General features: G+C 39.1%; 1 protein-coding gene across 4 annotated transcripts in view; it reads left to right on the top strand.

Moving 5' to 3' along the window:
- Positions 1–9,982: 9,982 nt before the first annotated feature.
- Positions 9,983–18,895, top strand: part of si:ch211-126j24.1 (phosphofurin acidic cluster sorting protein 2) — a 93,422-nt gene continuing 84,509 nt past the window's right edge. Inside the window, exon 1 of one of the 4 annotated variants that reach the window (XM_048170211.1) lies at positions 9,983–10,366. In XM_048170211.1, the coding sequence (XP_048026168.1) occupies positions 10,140–10,366 (227 nt within the window). In that variant the 5' untranslated portion in view covers positions 9,983–10,139. The remainder of the gene's footprint in view (positions 10,367–18,895) is intronic. The other 3 variants (XM_048170207.1, XM_048170224.1, XM_048170217.1) reach the window with 3 other exon arrangements.

The raw sequence follows: 18,895 nt of genomic DNA, 5'->3' as shown, positions 1-18,895 counted from the left end.
CTGTTCCTCCTTGCACAAAGGAGCAGATACCGGTCCTGCTGATGGGTTAAGGACCTTCTACGGCCCTGTCAAGCCTTCCTAGAGTAACTGCCTGTCTCTCCCTGTCTGGAATCTCCTCCATGCACTTGAGACTGTGCTGGGAGACACAGAAAACCTTCTGGCAATGGCATGTATTGATGTGCCATCCTGGAGGAGTTGGACTGCCTGTGCAACCTCTGTAGGGTCCAGGTATCGCCTCATGCTACCAGTAGTGACACTGACCCTAGCCAAATGCAAAACTACTGAAAAACAGTCAGAAAAGATGAGTAGGGAAAAAATGTCAGTGGCCTCCACCTGTAAAACCATTTCTGTTTTGGGGGTCATCTCATTGTTGCCCATCTAGTGCACCTGTTGTTCATTTCATTAACACCAAAGCAGCTGAAACTGATTAACAACCCCCTCTGCTACTTAACTGACCAGATCAATATCCCAGGAGTTTAACTGACTTGATGCTATTCTCTGATTAAAAAGTCTTCCTTTAATTTTTTGAGCAGTGTATAATTCAGATTGTGGCATAAATACTGCAGCAATGCATACTCCAGTTCCCAGCTATTAAAGTTATGTAGAAAAAGAAGTGTGTTGTATGTAATGGGCTGGGTGTAAATTGGACAAATGTTCGTTCAACAGTCTCTCTACACTGGGATAAAAGTTGCAGGCCAGTCTGGTGGTTCTGGCTTTGATGGCCCAGTACCGTCTCCCTGAGGGCAGCAGGTGGAACAGGTGATGTGTTGGGTGCGACTGATCTCTCAGGATGTTATGCACTCTCCTCCAACAGTGGGTGGTGTAGACGGTGTTTATCTCTAGGAGGTTGGTTCCGATGATTTTCCCCACTGTCCTCACCACCCTCTGGAGTGCCTGCTGTTCGGCCTTAGTGCAGCTGGAAAACCATACCAAGTGTCCATAGTTCAGCATGCTCTCAATATCACGGTGGTAGAAATTCACAAGGAGCTGCTTAGGAAGTTTAGCTCTCCTCAATTTCCTCAGGTAGAAGAGGCGCTGTTGGTCCTTTTCAACAGCTGAACTGGTGTTAACACCCCAGGAAAGGTCCTCAGTCACAGACAGTCCCAGGAACTTAAAGCTAGGAACTTGCTGTACCTCCTCGCTTTCAATGAAAAGTGGAGTGTGGTTAATTTGTCCCTTTTTCCTAAAATCCACAATCACTTCCTTGGTCTTCTTGGTATTAAGGGCTAGGTTGTGCTCCTTACACAATGTTGCCAGATGTTCAACCTCCTTTCTATTTGCAGCCTCATCATTATTGGTGATAAGTCCTAACAAAGAGGCTAGGAAGTCATGCGTGAAGAGCGTGTAGAGTAATGGGCTAAGCACACATTCTTGGGGGGCTCCAGTATTGATAACTAAGGTGGATGAAATGTGCCCACCAACTCTCACATACTGCGAGTGATTGGTTAGAAGGTCCAAAATCCAATTGCATAGTGAGTTGTTTAATCCCAGTGAGTACAGTTTAGCTGTAAGTTTGTTTGGCCGAATTGTGTTAAAGGCAGAGCTGAGGTCAACAAAGAGCAGCCTTGCATAGGTGTTCTTGTGCTCTAGATGCTGAAGCAGGGTGTAGATCGCAATAGAAATGGCATCTTATGTTGACCTGTTTTCTCTGTAAGCAAATTGATACAGGTCCAGTGTGGGTGGTATGGCATTTTTGATGTGTTTGATTACTAATCTTTCCAGACATTTAGTCAGTATGAGTGTAAGCACCACAGGCCAGTAGTCATTTAGGCAAGTTATCCTGGACATTTTTGGGACTGGAACTAATTTGGCACTTCTGAAGCATGCTGGAATCCAAGCTGATGACAGCAAGATGTTATAGATTGTGGTGAAGACTTCTGCCAGCTCTCCCGCACAGTCCTTTAACACCCTACTCAGTACTCCATCCGGCCCAGCTGCTTTCCATGGATTGATGTTGCGCAGACAGATTCTCACCTTGTACTCAGGACTGGGGCAGTGTCACTGGAGGGCATGGGAGGTTGTACCGGGTCATTGTTGTCCCTGTCAAAACGGGTATAGAACAGGTTTAGATCCTCAGCTAAAGTGACACTGTTGAGGGAAATGTCTTCTTATAGTCTGTTATTGCCCTGATCCCCTCCCACACCTGCCGTGGATTTGTGGAGTTAATAAAATAGGCTTCAATCTGCCTTTTATGTTCTAATTTGGCAGATTCGATTCCTCTCCTTAAAGCAGTCCTGGCTCTGCTATAAGCTTTCCTGTCCCCAGATCTATATGCTTAATCCCTAGCCTTGATTATTTTTTGTACCTTATGTGTCATTCATGGCTTTTGATTTGGAAACACATATTTTGTTCCAGGTTGAAACACTGTCTACACAAAATTTGATGTAGTCCATAACTGAGGTAGTGTATTCATCCAGAGACTCCTGTGTAGGTGTACCCTGACCTCTGAATACCTCCCACTTTGTGAAGTGAAAACAATCCTGGAGCTGAGGGATAGCCGCCTCAGGCCACGTTCTTACTGTCCTGACCACAGGTTCAGCAGTTTTAATTTTTGGTGTATACTGTGGATGTAGCAAGAGTGAAAGGTGGTCTGACAGGCCCAGGTGTAGGTAAACCTGGACTCTATATGCATCCGCTACATTAGTATACACCTGATCCAGCGTTTTATCCCATCTAGTTGCACATTTCACATTACGATGGAATTTATAAGTCTTCTGATGCGGCAGGATAGCTTTTTGTGTGGAAAAATGTACATTAACACAAATTACATTTGGTTTTCTGTAGATAAAATGTGTCTAAATCCTAATGCAGCCTCAAGGTGGCACCATATGATTCGGTATCCCAGCAGGCTGTTCGCTCTGTGGTCTCGCTTGTCTGGAGGAGAGTGTTTGACCAGGAAAAAAAAATGTGCCTTTTCTTTTTTGGTTGTTTTTTAACACGTGTTAGAAACAATATATATGTAAATTCCACAGAATTTTAAGACAATCTCTGCAACTATGTCTCCTCTATGATTTTATGAATCCAAGTTTAGAGAAAAAGACTGTCCTTTAAATATTTATTGTCAAGCATTCTTTCATAAAGAATATCCCAATTCAATTTTTGTTTTAGAGTAACTTTCCTGTCATTAGGACATCTTGGGTCAACACCTAAGAAACACATTAAAGTCTTTTTTCAAAGCTAACCTAGAAGGAATAGCTTTGATCACAATTTAAAAAAAAAAAATCCTAATAAATATCAATAAATTTGAATTGTTCTATCAAAGTAATGGTCTCAAACTCCGCTCCTGGAGGGCCGATGTCCTGTAGAGTTTATCCTCAACCAGATCCAACTCACCTGCTTGGAAGTTTTGTGATTAATTAGGGTTGAAGCCAAACTATGCAGGGCTGTGGACCTCCAGGAGCTGAGTTTGAGACCATTTAATCAAAGCCATTCAGCTAAATTAACAACAAAAATTGATCCTGTGTTCATGCCATTCCCCTAGAAAAATATATTTGTTGTTTATGGTAATCAGTTTATTGTTCAAGCATGGCCTTTTAAGGTGCAATGACAACAAGCAACAATATCCAGCAATATCCCATATGTCCTTTGCTTATATGAAGAAACATAGCTTCCCTTTTTTACTCTTCACCTCATGCAAACAAATAACCATGTTTTGTGTCTACTGAAAAGCATCAAAGAATCTGATAAAAAAATTATGACTAACCACTGTGGGTAGGTCTCATTAATACAAAGGCACCATCAGCAACTGTGGAATTAAAGAAAGTGACAAGATGCCAAGTCAATTTTCAAACACTTTTTAATTTATTTTAATTTATTCTATTCTTGGTAGAAAAAGAAAAAGAAGAAAAATATCCATATTTAAAACTTTATAAATTCAAATAACTAGCTTCCAGTGGACGACCGAACGCAGAATGCACAAACGATCGTACGCAGAATGTGCAAGTTTTCTTACAAAAATGCATCCCTTCACTTCAGAAGGCCTTTATTAACCATCTGGAGTCATATGGATTACATTTTTTTTACATTTGGGTTCCCATTCACAACCATTATAAAGTTGAAGGAGAAGCTGGTCAGCCTTTCCTGCCTCTTCATAAAGTCCTGGCACCATTAGAACTCTTTTGGTTTGTGTTTCATCTTGTGCAAAGAAAACTGCTGACATGGTAAAACAAACAACAACAGCAATGTCAGCAAAATCTGGTGCTGTGAGCTGCAAAAGAGAGGAAAACACTCAGGTCTTTCAAGAAGACACCCCCCTGGGAGGTTTTATCTCGCCCCCTCTACCTCCTCGATTGTTATGTTTTGGAAGACAGGTAGGCGGTCAGCCTCAATAAAAACTATTCTGCAGCTTTTGCAAGTCACTCTACTCCAGGCGATCTACACACAAAACATTTTGAGCATTCTGTATGAAAATTAGAAGTGGACAGTCAATTTGTAAATGATCAAAAACACTTTCCAAGAATTCATGGGATAGCATTTTGACCTCAGACTGACTCCTCAGCAGCAGAAGAGCTCCTTGGCCAGCTCTCCATAGAACATTGCTCATCTTCCTCCCCCTCAAGAGGACATGCTGGTCCTTTAGCATATCCAGCTTCTTGAGTTGGAGATCTCAAGATGGAGGCCATTGGTACCTCAGGGTTTGAGGCCCTGAGACAGATCAATTCAGCAATGATTTCCTTGCACTTATTGTACTTATTGCTTCTTTAATCTTAAGATGCTGTTTGTCCAATTTTGCACATTCCATGGTGTTCACCAAGTTTTAAGCTCAAATGTAACCATCCAGGACAATGGAATAAGTGGCATGGCTGTATCTCAGCTCTGGAAAGACCTAACAAGTCCAGACAAGCAGTCCTGTCACCATTTCAGTCTCCAGAAAAGGATTGGAGAAAATTTTACCCTTGTTTGACACAAAACAAAACTCATTATTCTGAACGGGAAGGTCCATGTGTGTGCAGTAGTGAGCATTTGAAGTCTCTAGGGCAGTGTATCCCAACACTGTTCCTGAAAGCACACCAACAGTGCACATTTTGGATGTCTCTCTTATCTGACCCCTCTATTTCTGGTCTTGGAGTATCTACTAATGAGCTGACGAGTTCATCAATCAGGTGTGTTTGATTAGGAATAGCTCAGAAATGTGTAGTGTTGGTGTGCCTCCAGGGTTGGGAAAACACAGGGGTGTCCAATCCTGCTCCTGGGGGGGCTGCCTTCTGGAAGAGTTTATCTCCAGCACACCTGTCAGGAAATTTCTAGTGATCATGAAGACCTTAAAGGTGCCATTGAACGTTTTTTTTTACAAGATGTAATATAAGTCTAAGATCTCCCCTGAATGTGTCTGTGAAGTTTCAGCTCAAAATACCCCATAGAATTTTTTTAAATTATTTTTTTAACTGCCTATTTTGGGGCATAATTAGAAATGCGCCGATTCAGGGCTGCTGCCCCTTTAATTGCTCGTGCTCTCCGCCCCCCCCAGAGCTCTCGACTCTATCATTGCATAAACAAAGTTTACACAGATAATATAACCCTCAAAATGGATCTTTACAAAGTGTTCGTCATGCAGCATGTCTAATCGCATAAGTATGGTATTTATTTGGATGTTTACATTTGATTCTGAATGAGTTTGATAGTGCTCCGTGGCTAATGGCTAATGCTACACTGTTGGAGAGATTTATAGAGAATGAAGTTGTTTATGCATTATACAGACTGCAAGTGTTTAAAAATTAAAATAGCAACGGCTCTTGTCTCCGTGAATACAGTAAGAAACGATGGTAACTTTAACCACATTTAACAGTACATTAGCAACATGCTAACGAAACATTTAGAAAGACAATTTACAAATATCCCTAAAAATATCATGATATCATGTATCATGTCAGTTATTATCGCTCCATCTGCCATTTTTCGCTATTGTCCTTGCTTGCTTACCTAGTCTGATGATTCGGCTGTGCATATCCAGACGTTAATACTGGCTGCCCTTGTGTAATGCCCTTCATAATGTTGGGAACATGGGCTGGCATATGCAAATATTGGGGGCGTACATCCCGACTGTTACGTAACAATCAGTGTTATGTTGAGATTCGCCTGTTCTTCGGAGGTCTTTTAAACAAATTAAATTTATATAAGAAGGAGGAAACAATGGAGTTTGAGACTCACTGTATGTCATTTCCATGTACTGAACTCTTGTTATTCAACTATGCCGAGGTCAATTCAATTTTCAATTCGATGGCACCTTTAATTAGCTGATTCAGATGCATATAATAAGAACTGGAGGTAAACTCTGAGGGGCAATGTCCCTCCAGTGGCAGGATTGGAGACCCCTGCTCTAGAGCAGAGGTTCTTAACTCTGGTCCTCGAGATCTACTTTCTTGCAGAGTTTACCTCCAACCTTGATAAAGGTCACCTGCTAGTAGCTTTCTAGTAATCCTGAAGACCTTGTTTAGCTTGTTCAGGAGTTGGAACTACAGTGTTTGAGGGAACAACCATTTGTAGTGGTGTCCAAAACCATAGTGGACGCTATCGAATGTACTCATTCAATCCTGCAATGCACTGTAATAACGAGTATACAACTGATGTACGCTCAACGGCTAGAGAATACCCATAATGCACTGTGAGAGTCAGGTGCCGAATGAATTCCCGCATCTAACCAGAAGATGGTGCCACAGCTGGATCATCCATCCTTCCATTTTCCAAACTGCTGGTCCAATGTGGCTACAGCGTAATATCATACAGGTATAAATTCCTTTTTAATTAGTTATTAAATTGTTTAATTAAGGTTTATATGTACAAAACGATTCCAAAAAAGTTGGGACACTGTACAAATTGTGAATAAAAACAGAATGCAATGATGTGGAAGTTTCAAATTTCATTCAGAATACAACATAGATGACATATCAAATGTTTAAACTGAGAAAATGTATAATTTTAAGGGAAAATTTCATGGCATCAACACATCTCAAAAAAGTTAGGACAAGGCCATGTTTACCACTGTGTGGCATCCCCTCTTCTTTTTATTTTTTATCCCCTCTTCTCAAGTTTAGGAATAGGAATGTTGTCCCATTCTTGTCTAATGCAGGCTTCTTAGGTCTTCTTTGTTGCATCTTCCTCTTTATGATGCACCAAATGTTTTCTATGGGTGAAAGATCTGGACTGCAGGCTGGCCATTTCAGTACCCGGATCCTTCTTCTACGCAGCCATGATGTTGTAATTGATGCAGTATGTGGTCTGGCATTGTCATATTGGAAAATGCAAGGTCTTCCCTGAAAGTGACGACGTCTGGATGGGAGCATATGTTGTTCTAGAACTTGGATATACCTTTCAGCATTGATGGTGCCTTTCCAGATGTGTAAGCTGCCCATGCAACCCCATACCATCAGAGATGCAGGCTTCTGAACTGAGCGCTGATAACAACTTGGGTTGTCCTTGTCCTCTTTAGTCCGGATGACATGGCGTCCCAGTTTTCAAAAAAAAAACTTCAAATTTGGATTCGTCTGACCACAGAACAGTTTTCCACTTTGCCACAGTCCATTTTAAATGAGCCTTGGCCCAGAGAAAATGCCTGCGCTTCTGGATCATGTTTAGATTTGGCTTCTTTTTTGATCTATAGAGTTTTTGCCGGCAATGGCGAATGGCACGGTGGATTGTGTTCACCGACAATGTTTTCTGGAAGTATTCCTGAGCCCATGTTGTGATTTCCATTACAGTAGCATTCCTGTATGTGATGCAGTGCCATCTAAGGGCCCGAAGATCATGGGCATCCAGTATGGTTTTCTGGCCTTGACCCTTACTCACAGAGATTGTTCCAGATTCTCTGAATCTTTGGATGATATTATGCACTGTAGAAGATGATAACTTCAAACTCTTTGCAATTTTTCTCTGAGAAACTCCTTTCTGATATTGCTCCACTATTTTTCGCCGCAGCATTGGGGGAATTGGTGATCCTCTGCCCATCTTGACTTCTGAGAGACACTGCCACTCTGAGAGGCTCTTTTTATACCCAATCATGTTGCCAATTGACCTAATAAGTTGCAAATTGGTCCTCCAGTTATTCCTTATATGTACATTTAACTTTTCCAGCCTCTTATTGCTACCTGTCCCAACTTTTTTGGAATGTGTAGCTCTCATGAAATCCAAAATGAGCCAATATTTGGCATGACATTTCAAAATGTCTCACTTTCAACATTTGATATGTTATCTATATTCTATTGTAAATAAAATATAAGTTTATGAGATTTGTAAATTATTGCATTCCTTTTTTATTCACAATTTGTACAGTGTCCCAACTTTTTTGGAATCGGGTTTGTAGGTTTGATATGTAGGTTATGAAACAGCAAGCACAAACTATGCAAAAGCGGCAGCCTTCTGGCACAGTGTCCGAATTCACGCACTCGTTTTTATTCACTCCCTCAAGTGAACTATGTTAGTGGACTAATGTAGGGAATAGTGCATGAGGGTATAGGGGGCGATTATGGACACAGCCACCAAGGGCTTGAGAATTGACCTCTGTTTTAGAATTCCAGAGCTGAAATATGAAGATGAGCATGCCTACTTCCAATCTAACTAAAGGGCTCTCAATACTAGGTTCATGGACAGTCAAAAAGCGAGTGTTATATTGATGCACGTGACTCAGAAGGAGAAGCAGAGCACCATATAATATGAAATAACCTTAAAAGGTGTCCACAAATCAACCTATTTTGCTTTATTCCATAAAAAGACAGACTTATGGAATGGGCAACACTGGTTTACATCCCTATCATTTCACTTTCATGCTAGGGAGCTACGCACTCAAACACGCTACATTTAACCCATCATTTACATCCCTACTATTCCTTAGAACAGAACAAACACACATGCACATGATAAGGGGCAGATGAGAAGGCCTTGGATTTACTCAAAAAAGTATGAGTGGAAAAAAAGTCACATGGCGGAAACATATGAATAATTTCAGTGATATTAATCTATCTACAAATCTCATTGATGGAACCCACATTCCTGCTACAGTTCCTTCTGTCTGTGAATGTTAAATGTTAATAGTAAAATAACATTAACATTAATATGCAGGTAATAGAAGGGCAATTTGTCTGGCAAGTCACAGCTAAAGCAATAATTTGCAACTCATTACTTTTCTCAGACTACAACTAGACAATATGTCATGGATGTATACCACATTATCACAAATATGGAAACAAAATGCCAGGGTCTATTCATGATGCTGCTGCACAAAAATATGAGTCATTGTGCCACAAGTAGAAATGATGCCACATCAAACACGTACAGTTGTTTGATGGGGGACTAACCTTTCTTGCCCTCTCTGATTATCCTTTTCCGTGACACTGGGTTTCAATAAGCACAATTAAACCTAACCTGCTGCACGACACAAGTGAAGTACAGGTTTCCGTGCATATATATGGGCTGATGCCCGCTGAACCCATTAGACAACAGAGAAGGCAGGGAGGTCAGAGATGTGATCACTTAGCCTAAAGAATATTCATAACTTCAACGTTCACATTTTGTTTATAATTTCTTCTTTATGTCCTGAAAAAAAAATTACAACAAATTTAAGATCACTATTTTTTATTAAAAAGATTAATTTGAGTCACTTTTTATCTTATTTACATTTTTACCTTTTATTCCTTTGGAGTTATAGTTACTAAATGAATATGTTATTTATTATATTTCACTTTAAAAATAGTAGCCTATGGTTGTTGTTGTTTTTCAATGTACACTAGATTTGAGACTCTGCGTTTTTGCCCTATTGTTGTTCTTGAAAGAAATGATATTTACACATGTCACTGACCTTCTGGGTTTATATATTCCCAAACAGATGTTCTCTCTTAAAAACAGTACAGTTATTTACGACCGGTTCGCGAATTGTTTCGACCGAATCATTAAAAAGTACCGGCTCAAAAGAACGACTCGTTAGCGAGTGGCCTACTGAACTGGAAAAGAATGGAACCCGTGATTCAGCGCCTCCTATCGGCCGACCGCAGATCGCATCTGCTCCACATTTTCTTTTGAAGCGAAGCTCCGCCTCTGGACCATCGCAAATCTGTGTATGTGAGAGATGAGCAGGAGCAGAAAGCCGTCCGGACCGTGTGCATGAGAACTGAGGTCCAGAACCATCCCAGTCCAGCTTGAGTGTCGGTTCGATGATGGCCGCGGCTGTGGAGAGAGGAGGGGTCCGAGCCGCCTTCATGAACCCGGGTGTCGGTGCACCCGCTCCAGCACCCGCTGCTGTTGCGCCCGGAGGATCAGCCATGGCCGGAGCTGTGGGTTCGGGCTCGGGTGCGGCGGGTTCGGGTCCCATCATGCCTGTGCCCATGAATTTGTTTGCAACGTGGGAGATTGACCGCTCATCTCCGAGCTGTGTTCCGAGGTACATCAAACCTAATGCTACTGTTCATGCGTGTAAATAAAGCTTCAATATTTATCAAACACTAATGCATTTGTCTGGTTGCATGCTTTTCTGTGCATGCAACACGGGCTTTAACTCACGCATGTTATGCTTGAGGTCAAAACAAAACTCATGCGTTCAGTGTTGTGATGGTAAATATACACATGGAAACATAAATATGTTCATTTTAAAGAACGTTTATGCTTGCAAGAGTCCGTATAGTCACAGAAAACATCAATAGTTGACCGGATTTATGTGCTTGTTTGGTAAAGCAGGTCACAACAAATAATATTCATGGGATGTTGTGATGCTGTAAATCCTAATTTATGGAAACATGTTAGAGTGTTTATATAGGCAGTTAGGCACATTGCTTTGTGTTTAGTTTGGTTTACATACACTCAAACCCACAGTTAGTTAACATATTTTAAGTGTCAAATAAACATCCACTAAAGTTAAAGCATTGCAAATCAAAGCTTGAGAAAGCCTATTAATAACTACATAATCATTGTTTGGGTTTTTTCTTTGCCAAAAAGCTCTTGTGCCACATTTCAATATCAGTTTTCTGATATATGCCATCAACATGCCGCTTTGTCTCATTACAGTGCATTAATATCATGTAATAGCAACTTTGCATATATTTACTGAAAAATGAGGATCAAGCATGTTTTAAAAAGCGCATGGAGGCTTTTTAAGTCTGGAGCAATTGTTGGTCTCAAAAGCCCTATTGTATTCATTACAGTCAAATCAATGCAAATTGAGCTTGTTGTAATAACCATTATAAATGTCATTTGTTTGTAACAATGCATATTCTGCATAATTTTAAGAATGACGTCCACATCAGGTTATAAACATACAGAAGGCTTTTAACCAGTTTTATATGCTGTATTACATGATTATAGCTGTTGTTGAACTGGCACAGAAGTGTGGCATGTTTTTGTGAAAGCAAATCCTTCAATATAATGTTGCCGCAAGATAAATTGTGAGGGAGTTGATCAACTCTACATGTGCACTATGTATAGACCTCAGTAAACACCCAGTATATCTCTTAGGGTGTATTAAAATGACTTTTGATGTGCTCATCATCACAATATTTATTCCATTTCTTCCGTTATTCCACTCTGTTATGACCCAAACTACGTCCAGTATTACGTATTACTGTATTTCAAAGAGTTCTTCAGAGAACATCGTCATGACAGACGTTAAAAGATTGGCTAGATGCTGTACACTTTCAAGGGTAGTAATGCGATTCTGTCATTCTAGTAAAATTCCATTTAGCATTGGCCATTGAAAAAGTTTGGACTTTTTAACTCGCAATTACGAGTTTATCACAATTCTGAGAAAAAAAGTGAGAATTGGTGGATATAAACTCGTAATTCTGAAAACAAAACTCTGAATTGCCAAATACAAATTCGCAGTTTATATCTTGCAATTCTGACCTTTTTTAATCAGAATTGTGAGATATTAACAATTGCGAGTTATAAAGTCCCAATTGCGAAATATAAACATTTTTGAGATAATAGTTATTAAAGGGATAAAAACAATTAAAAACAATTTACGTCACGCAGTTAGATGATCTTAGAAGTCCAGGCTGAGTACATCAGAGATGGCAGAGAGAATAGAGACTCACTTTGCGTTTTCAGTGAATTATTTATTCCAGTGTGTTTCGCTTTAAAACACAAGCTCTGTAATTTTCTGTGATTGTTTCTGAAGAAAATACTGTGAAATACTGTACAGACTGAATGGAACGTCAAATCATCCCACAGCTGTATGGCCAGATCATACGCAAACCAGCGTCTTGCTAGTAAAGTTTTGATGGATGCGATTTGTAATCAAGGTAAAGGTGATTGCAGTAATGTACAGGAGTCGTACAGTAAACACACGTGAGTCCGTTATTACTGATGCACAAACAAACCCTGTGTGTGCCCTCGACACACCGGTTGCACATTGTATTTATGCTCAGGCACATTTCAGTGCATTCATGCTGTTTCCGTACACATTCCGGATAATGTTTTGATTTGTCATGTGTATGTTGCTGTTATTAATAATTCTGAATGGATCCACATACTGTAGTAGGCATATGCATAATGCATTCATGTCAAGGCAGTTGGTTTAAGGTTGTTTTTGGCATCTCCATGTGGTCCTGTTCGGTATCGCAACTTGATTTGTCTAACATGTAAACAAGCTCTTTGCTGTTGCGCTGTACACATACTGTACACCAGTGGTTCCCAAACAGGGTATGCATACCCTGGGGGTACATACAACAGGTCAACAATCAAAACAATGCAATACTGGCAGTATTTACTCTATTTTGGAACAAAAACGATGCTTGAATTGGGCCGGTACGCGCCAATACGCACTTCTCTATTTTTACCTTTAGCGTACTGCCAGTTTTCCACGTGTACCAGCACTTCCGACTTCCACTTTTATGTTTCCACTTTAAGCACTGAACAAAATAATAGTTACAATGAAAGCCACAGCAGAGCTACAGCACACATCGGTGTTTCGTGAACAATTCTGCAGCTTTGAACGAATCGGGAGAGTGAATCATTCAATGATTCATTCATAAATACAGCTAGTTGCTTCGTTACTGAATGAATGACTTGATGACTCATTCATTAAGACAGTGACTTTCCGCCACTTACTGGCTTTAGTTTAGTATTTAAAGTCTCACTTATTTTTTACTATTATTGCATATTTCTCAATTAAACATTTTTTTTATTTAAAACATTTATTTATTTTATAAAGTTATTCATAAAGGTAAAAAAATGCACTGGAAAATCAATTTAGGTGTGAAAAAAGGTGTGACTGCAGTCTAAGTGGAAAAGAGGGGGTAAGCAGAAGGATGGAAAACCCCTCAGGGATTTTTGTTATTTGGAGTTTCCAAGTGTCCTTTTTTGGAAAGAAACCTAAATTTACCTTGAAAAAAGTTTTGTGAGAATCACCCTTCAATCTGATGGTTTACTTTCGCTGGATATAGAAAATGATGACAAAATTAACATGTTAAACAAGATAAATGGTGTATTCTTAATTTCACAATAAGTGTGCGATTAATCGCAATTAATTGCACAAAAGAGTGATTAATCGTGATTTTAAAAATTCTGTTGACAGCCCTACTTATAATATTTTACGTTATTTTTATAATAGGATAAAGTATATGGTACTCTCATATAAATTTGTATGATCACATTTGTACATTTTTGTATGGTCATGATCAGGTTTTGGAGTGGACCTGCTTGCTTAGTTTTACTAATGAATGGAAGTGAACACAGCACAAAATCTTGTGTGTCCCGTTCCATGCCAGATTGGATTTTGTATTAATCAAGCATTGTAAACCAAAAGCAAGCATATCTCAGGTTTGTTGTTTTAAAAGGCAAGGTGTTTTCTACAACTGTCAGATCAAATCTTAACACGATAAGGGAACATGAAAACAGCAAGATAAATGAAACAATATTGTAGAGTTCATACTTTAGGACTCTGAAACATAATGCATTTAATGGAACATCAGATTCACTAATGCAATTTTACACACATAAAATTCTGGTCATGGATGCTGATTTGTCAATACGGTGTTCCAGTTATGAATTCAATTTATTGTTTAATAAAATAATGTTTGTACTGTACATTTTGCCTAAAAACATCCCTTGACTGTGACTATTTTTGCAATGTATCAAAAAATTGTAGCAAGTGGGGATCTGTTCCACCTTTCTGTTGTTTTTTTTTTATGTTATTTTGGATGATAGGCTTAGTACAGCGAGTGATTGTCTTACGAATAGCAAACCTGGTGGCACATTAAGCTCCACAGAGAGCAACAAAAACTCGTGGGATTAGATTAATCAGCTCGGCCCAGATGTGTCTCAATGGCTTTGGTAATAAGAACAGGACTGCATCTTGCATTGAGACTCGGGGGCATCCTTCATGTATCTGGACTTCAGTGGTTCACAGCTCAAGAGCTGATGCCACTGGCCGCCCCCAAGTCGTCTCAAAGAAAGGGCAAATGTGAATTTCACTGAAATGCCAAAGCTGTTCGCTTTATCTGTTCTGCTTCACACAGCATGGTTGGATGTCTGGCAGAACTATAGCTCTGAGTGTCTGTTAGACTGGGAATCAAGGTTGTTCTGTTCTATTTCATTTTCCCGGTTTCATTAGTGTATAATTGTATTAAAATGTTGTGAGAGTACACTCTTACTGGATATACAGCATCATGACTCAAAAATGATGTGACTTGAATGGAGTGCTGAATTGAAGAGCTGGTGCAAACATCCACATTGCTATGATCAGATGCTTTCTTAACTGCTGTTTTCTCACAGCTGTCATTTTTGTTGTGTGTTTATTTTAATATTGTGAGGAAAGCGATTCAGATTCATCTAAACGTCACTCTCAGCAACGTAGCGCGTCATGGCGTTCATTAACAGTGTATCGCTGATCACATATTTCAAACCTCTTTTTACCCCTAAATGAAGAACAAAAAAGAAATTCACAATGAGAATATCAGGGTGAAACACTAACCCTATAATAAATACATGTAGTTCAATAATATTCAGTACTTTTTTGTAAAATTACACTGTAACAATGTCACCTTATATAAAGTGTAACTTAACGACTTAATGATTTTCCTGTTATGGGCCATAATAAATAAATGGCCTGCCTTAAAGGATTAGTTCACTTTAAAATGAAAATTACCCCAAGATTTACTCACTCTCAAGCCATCCTAGATGTATATGACTTTCTTCTTTCAGATGAACACAATCAGAGTTATATTAATAAATATCCTGACGCATCTGAGCTTTATAATGGCAGTGAATGGGACCAACGAGTATGAAGCTCAAGAAAGTGTATCCATCCACCATAAACGTACTCCACACGGCTCCGGGGGTTAATAAAGGCCTTCTGAAGTGAAGCAATGCATTTGTGTAAAAAAAATATCCATATTTAACAAGTTAAAGTAAAATATCTAGCTTCCGCCAGACTGCCTTCCGTATTCAACTTACGTAGAAAGTGTAAAACTCTCGTAGCTGAAAACGCTTACACTACGTCCTAAGCCTTCTGTATTCAACTTACGCTTTTTTCATAAGTTGAATACGGATGGCGGAAGCTAGATATTTTAATTTATAATGTAAATATGGATATTTTTCTTACACAAACGCAACGGTTTACTTCAGAAGGCCTTTATTAACCCCCTGGAGCCGTGTGGAGTACATGTTTATGATAGATGGATGTGGATGGATGCACTTTCTTTAGCTCATACTTGTGAACCCTGTTCACTGCCATTATAAAGCTCGGATGCGTCAGGATATTTATTAATATTTCTCCAATTGTGTTCATCAGAAAGAAGAAAGTCATATACAACTAGGATGGCTTGAGGGTGAGTAAAGCTTGGGCTAATTTTCATTTTAAAGTGAACTAATCCTTTAAAATTCTATAATATTTGGTCGAAATACATCAAAAATAAAATTGTACCATTTATAAATGATACAAGTGAATGTAGGCATTACAACATTATAATGCACACAATGAAAAAACATATTCATTGTGAGATTTGCTAAATATTACACTGAACTCATATATTATGTGTTTTTATAGATTAACTGTAAATAAGCTTTAGATGATGACTGAGCTAATTTTATATTGAGCAATTCTTTGACCAGTGAACGAATGTATGGAGCCAAACATTTTTGCCACAACTGGTTCAACTGGTCCACATTTTATTAATTCGTTCTCTAGTTTTAATTAAACTGTGGATATATTGTACTAATTTACATTTCTGCATTATCCAAAGCAACTTACATTGAAGGTGCACATCTTATCAGTTCTTGCTTTGCCTGGTAATTGAACCCATGACCTTGGCGTTGTTAACACAATCCTATAGCTATTGTTTGAGCTACAGGAAAGTTAATGGAAGGTTAGTTTAGCTCAATTGTGGACAGTTTCATTTCAAAAACTGAACGAATTAGTACAACGTGGCCACAATTTACATAGTATATGCCATATTATCATATGTACTGAATAATACTGTTATATTATGACACCCTTAAAAAACACGATAGCGATGTTTCATTTTTTAAATATCACGGTTATCGTCAATACCTGTATATCACGACACCCGTAGGTTGTAGCCGTTTGACATAACACAAGGGTTCATGAAGAAGCAAGTCATTGAAATAAGCCAAACTCTGATACCTGTGTGGTCAGACCCACTTCATGTACAATGACGTTGAGATTGCAGTGCAGTGTATCACAATGTTTAACGTTTCGTGAGGTAGTTGGCGTTATCCAGTGCTAGACTATACTAGGAGACTCAGCTGCCCTATATGTATTCAAATGACATTGGCCACTCGAAGTGATTTATAGATTGCTCCCCTCCTTCTTCTTGTCCCTGCAAAGACAAATGAGTGTAAACCCATCCAGGCATAGATCAGGCTGCAGTAATTAAACATGCGGCTCCAATCAGTTTACGCAGCCAGTAGCATGTCAATTATTCATGCTCGTTCATTGGGCCTTAATTGGTGTGGGACTCCGTGTAGGGTCATTATTTCTGATGAAACGCCAGCTGATGTCGGCAGGGTACATGATGTTGTCCTTTCCCAGAGATCCTTGTGGTGGAAATACATGCATCATTGTACCTCTTGAAAACCATTGGTTTCCGTTGCTCAAGGGTCCCTCAGGAAATTAGCTGCACAGTTCCGACCTCACTTTCTGTTTTAAACCACTGATAAACACTAAAAGGACTTTAGGACATCAGTAAATATCTGCAAAAATGTCTCAGTGTTTATTTCGAAGAAGAAAGTCTGTGGGTTTGGAACATGACGATAAATGATGAGTAATTGATGACAGAATTTTCATGTTTTGGTGACTTATACTAACAGTTTTTTTCTAGTGATTAATTATCCAAAAAAAAAAAAAAAATTAGATTGTTTATTCAATAAATTGAACGATTATTTGTTCCTGATAAATCTATCAATTGTTTTCTGATTAGTTGATTAATTCTTTTGGTTAATTTACCAGTAAATAATTCATGTAATTTTTCAATGTTTTATTCAAATGTATTAACATAAAAATACTTACTTTACAAAAAAAAAATTCCCAACATAAAAAAATTAAGTTCCAGAAATTAAAAGGCATTTTTCAGTAATACAAATGTCCATTAGTCCAACATAAATTCAGCCGAACAATGGGTGCTGATTATAATCGTAAATGCATTATTCATTTAATATTTCAGGTACATGTAAATGCTTCTATAGGAAAAAATGTCTACATACAGGGAACTCTCTCATTTGGTACATTAGTATAAGATTAAAGGTTAAAATTAACAATAGAGTCCAAAATGTAAATTTCTTGATTATTTACTTACCCCCAAGGCCATTCAAGATGTATATGACTTCCTTTCCTCAACCGAAGAGAAAGTTTTGGAGGAAAACATTTCAGGATTTTTCTCCATCTAATTGCTTTTTTAAAAGAGGACAATGCACACAAGGTCCCATGGCATGAAAATTTCACTTTATGAGGTTTTTTAACATTAATATGAGTTCCCATAGCCTGCATATGGTCCCCCAGTGGCTAGAAAAGGCGAAGGGTGTAAACCGAGCCCTGGGGATTTTGCTTCGCCTTTGAGAAAATGAAAGCTCAGACGACCCAATCTGGAATCTTCCCCAAATGTCATCATAAGGGGAAAGGTTACCTCCCCTTTCTCTGCTTTGCCCGCCCATGAGAAAATGAGCTACTACAGTGAGAATCAAGCACAATATATATTTTTTTTTCCTCAAGAGACATCATGGCTTGCAAACAAGCGAAGCATGGCAGTTGCTCAGTGTCTGGACCTTACTATTTTTTTAGTTCCTTCATCCGAGCCTATGACGAAACATGGGTTAATTTTATTTTCTCTGGTAATGCGCCAATACAACTTCCCAAAGTTTTGTATGTCTACGCCACACAGTTTCCTCAACGTGGGCCAATACAGCCCAGTTACTGTCGCTAATGTAGGTAGACAGCATCAAGTATGTGTGTGAATACACACACTGTAACGCGAGTGTAAACTGAAAGCTTGAACGACTGCGTGTCTACGAGCCATTGCGATACATCCACTGTCAACATTAGCGCATGGTCTCGTAGCAGCAAGCTGGTTAAGGCCACACCCACCCTCCACCTTGCCCCGCCTCTCTCCTCCTCATTAGCATTTAAAGCTACAGACCCAGAAACAGCACGTCCTGAGGAAAGCTCATTGTTGGACTGATTCATAGTGGCTGAAATTCTGCACTAAGGCTGAATTTCGGGAAAGAGACTTCAGATACATTACTAGGGAACACTTAGGCCTATATAAAAGCATCCAAAAAGTAGCATGTCATGGGACCTTTAATTAACACAAGAAACACGTCTCCTATGTAAATGTGCCAGATTTAGCCATTCTGGCTAATTTTCATTTGCAAGTGAATAGTACTCAATGTAGACCATATTTGACAGCCCAAAATCCATATTTAGGCCACTTCAAAGGGCTTCACACAACACCAGCTGACAAAT

The sequence above is a fragment of the Megalobrama amblycephala genome, linkage group LG2, assembly GCF_018812025.1.
Source record: "Megalobrama amblycephala isolate DHTTF-2021 linkage group LG2, ASM1881202v1, whole genome shotgun sequence".
Lineage (NCBI taxonomy): Eukaryota > Metazoa > Chordata > Actinopteri > Cypriniformes > Xenocyprididae > Megalobrama > Megalobrama amblycephala.
The sequence above is the reverse complement of the archived record's forward strand: the minus strand, read 5'-3'. Positions and strand labels throughout refer to the sequence as shown.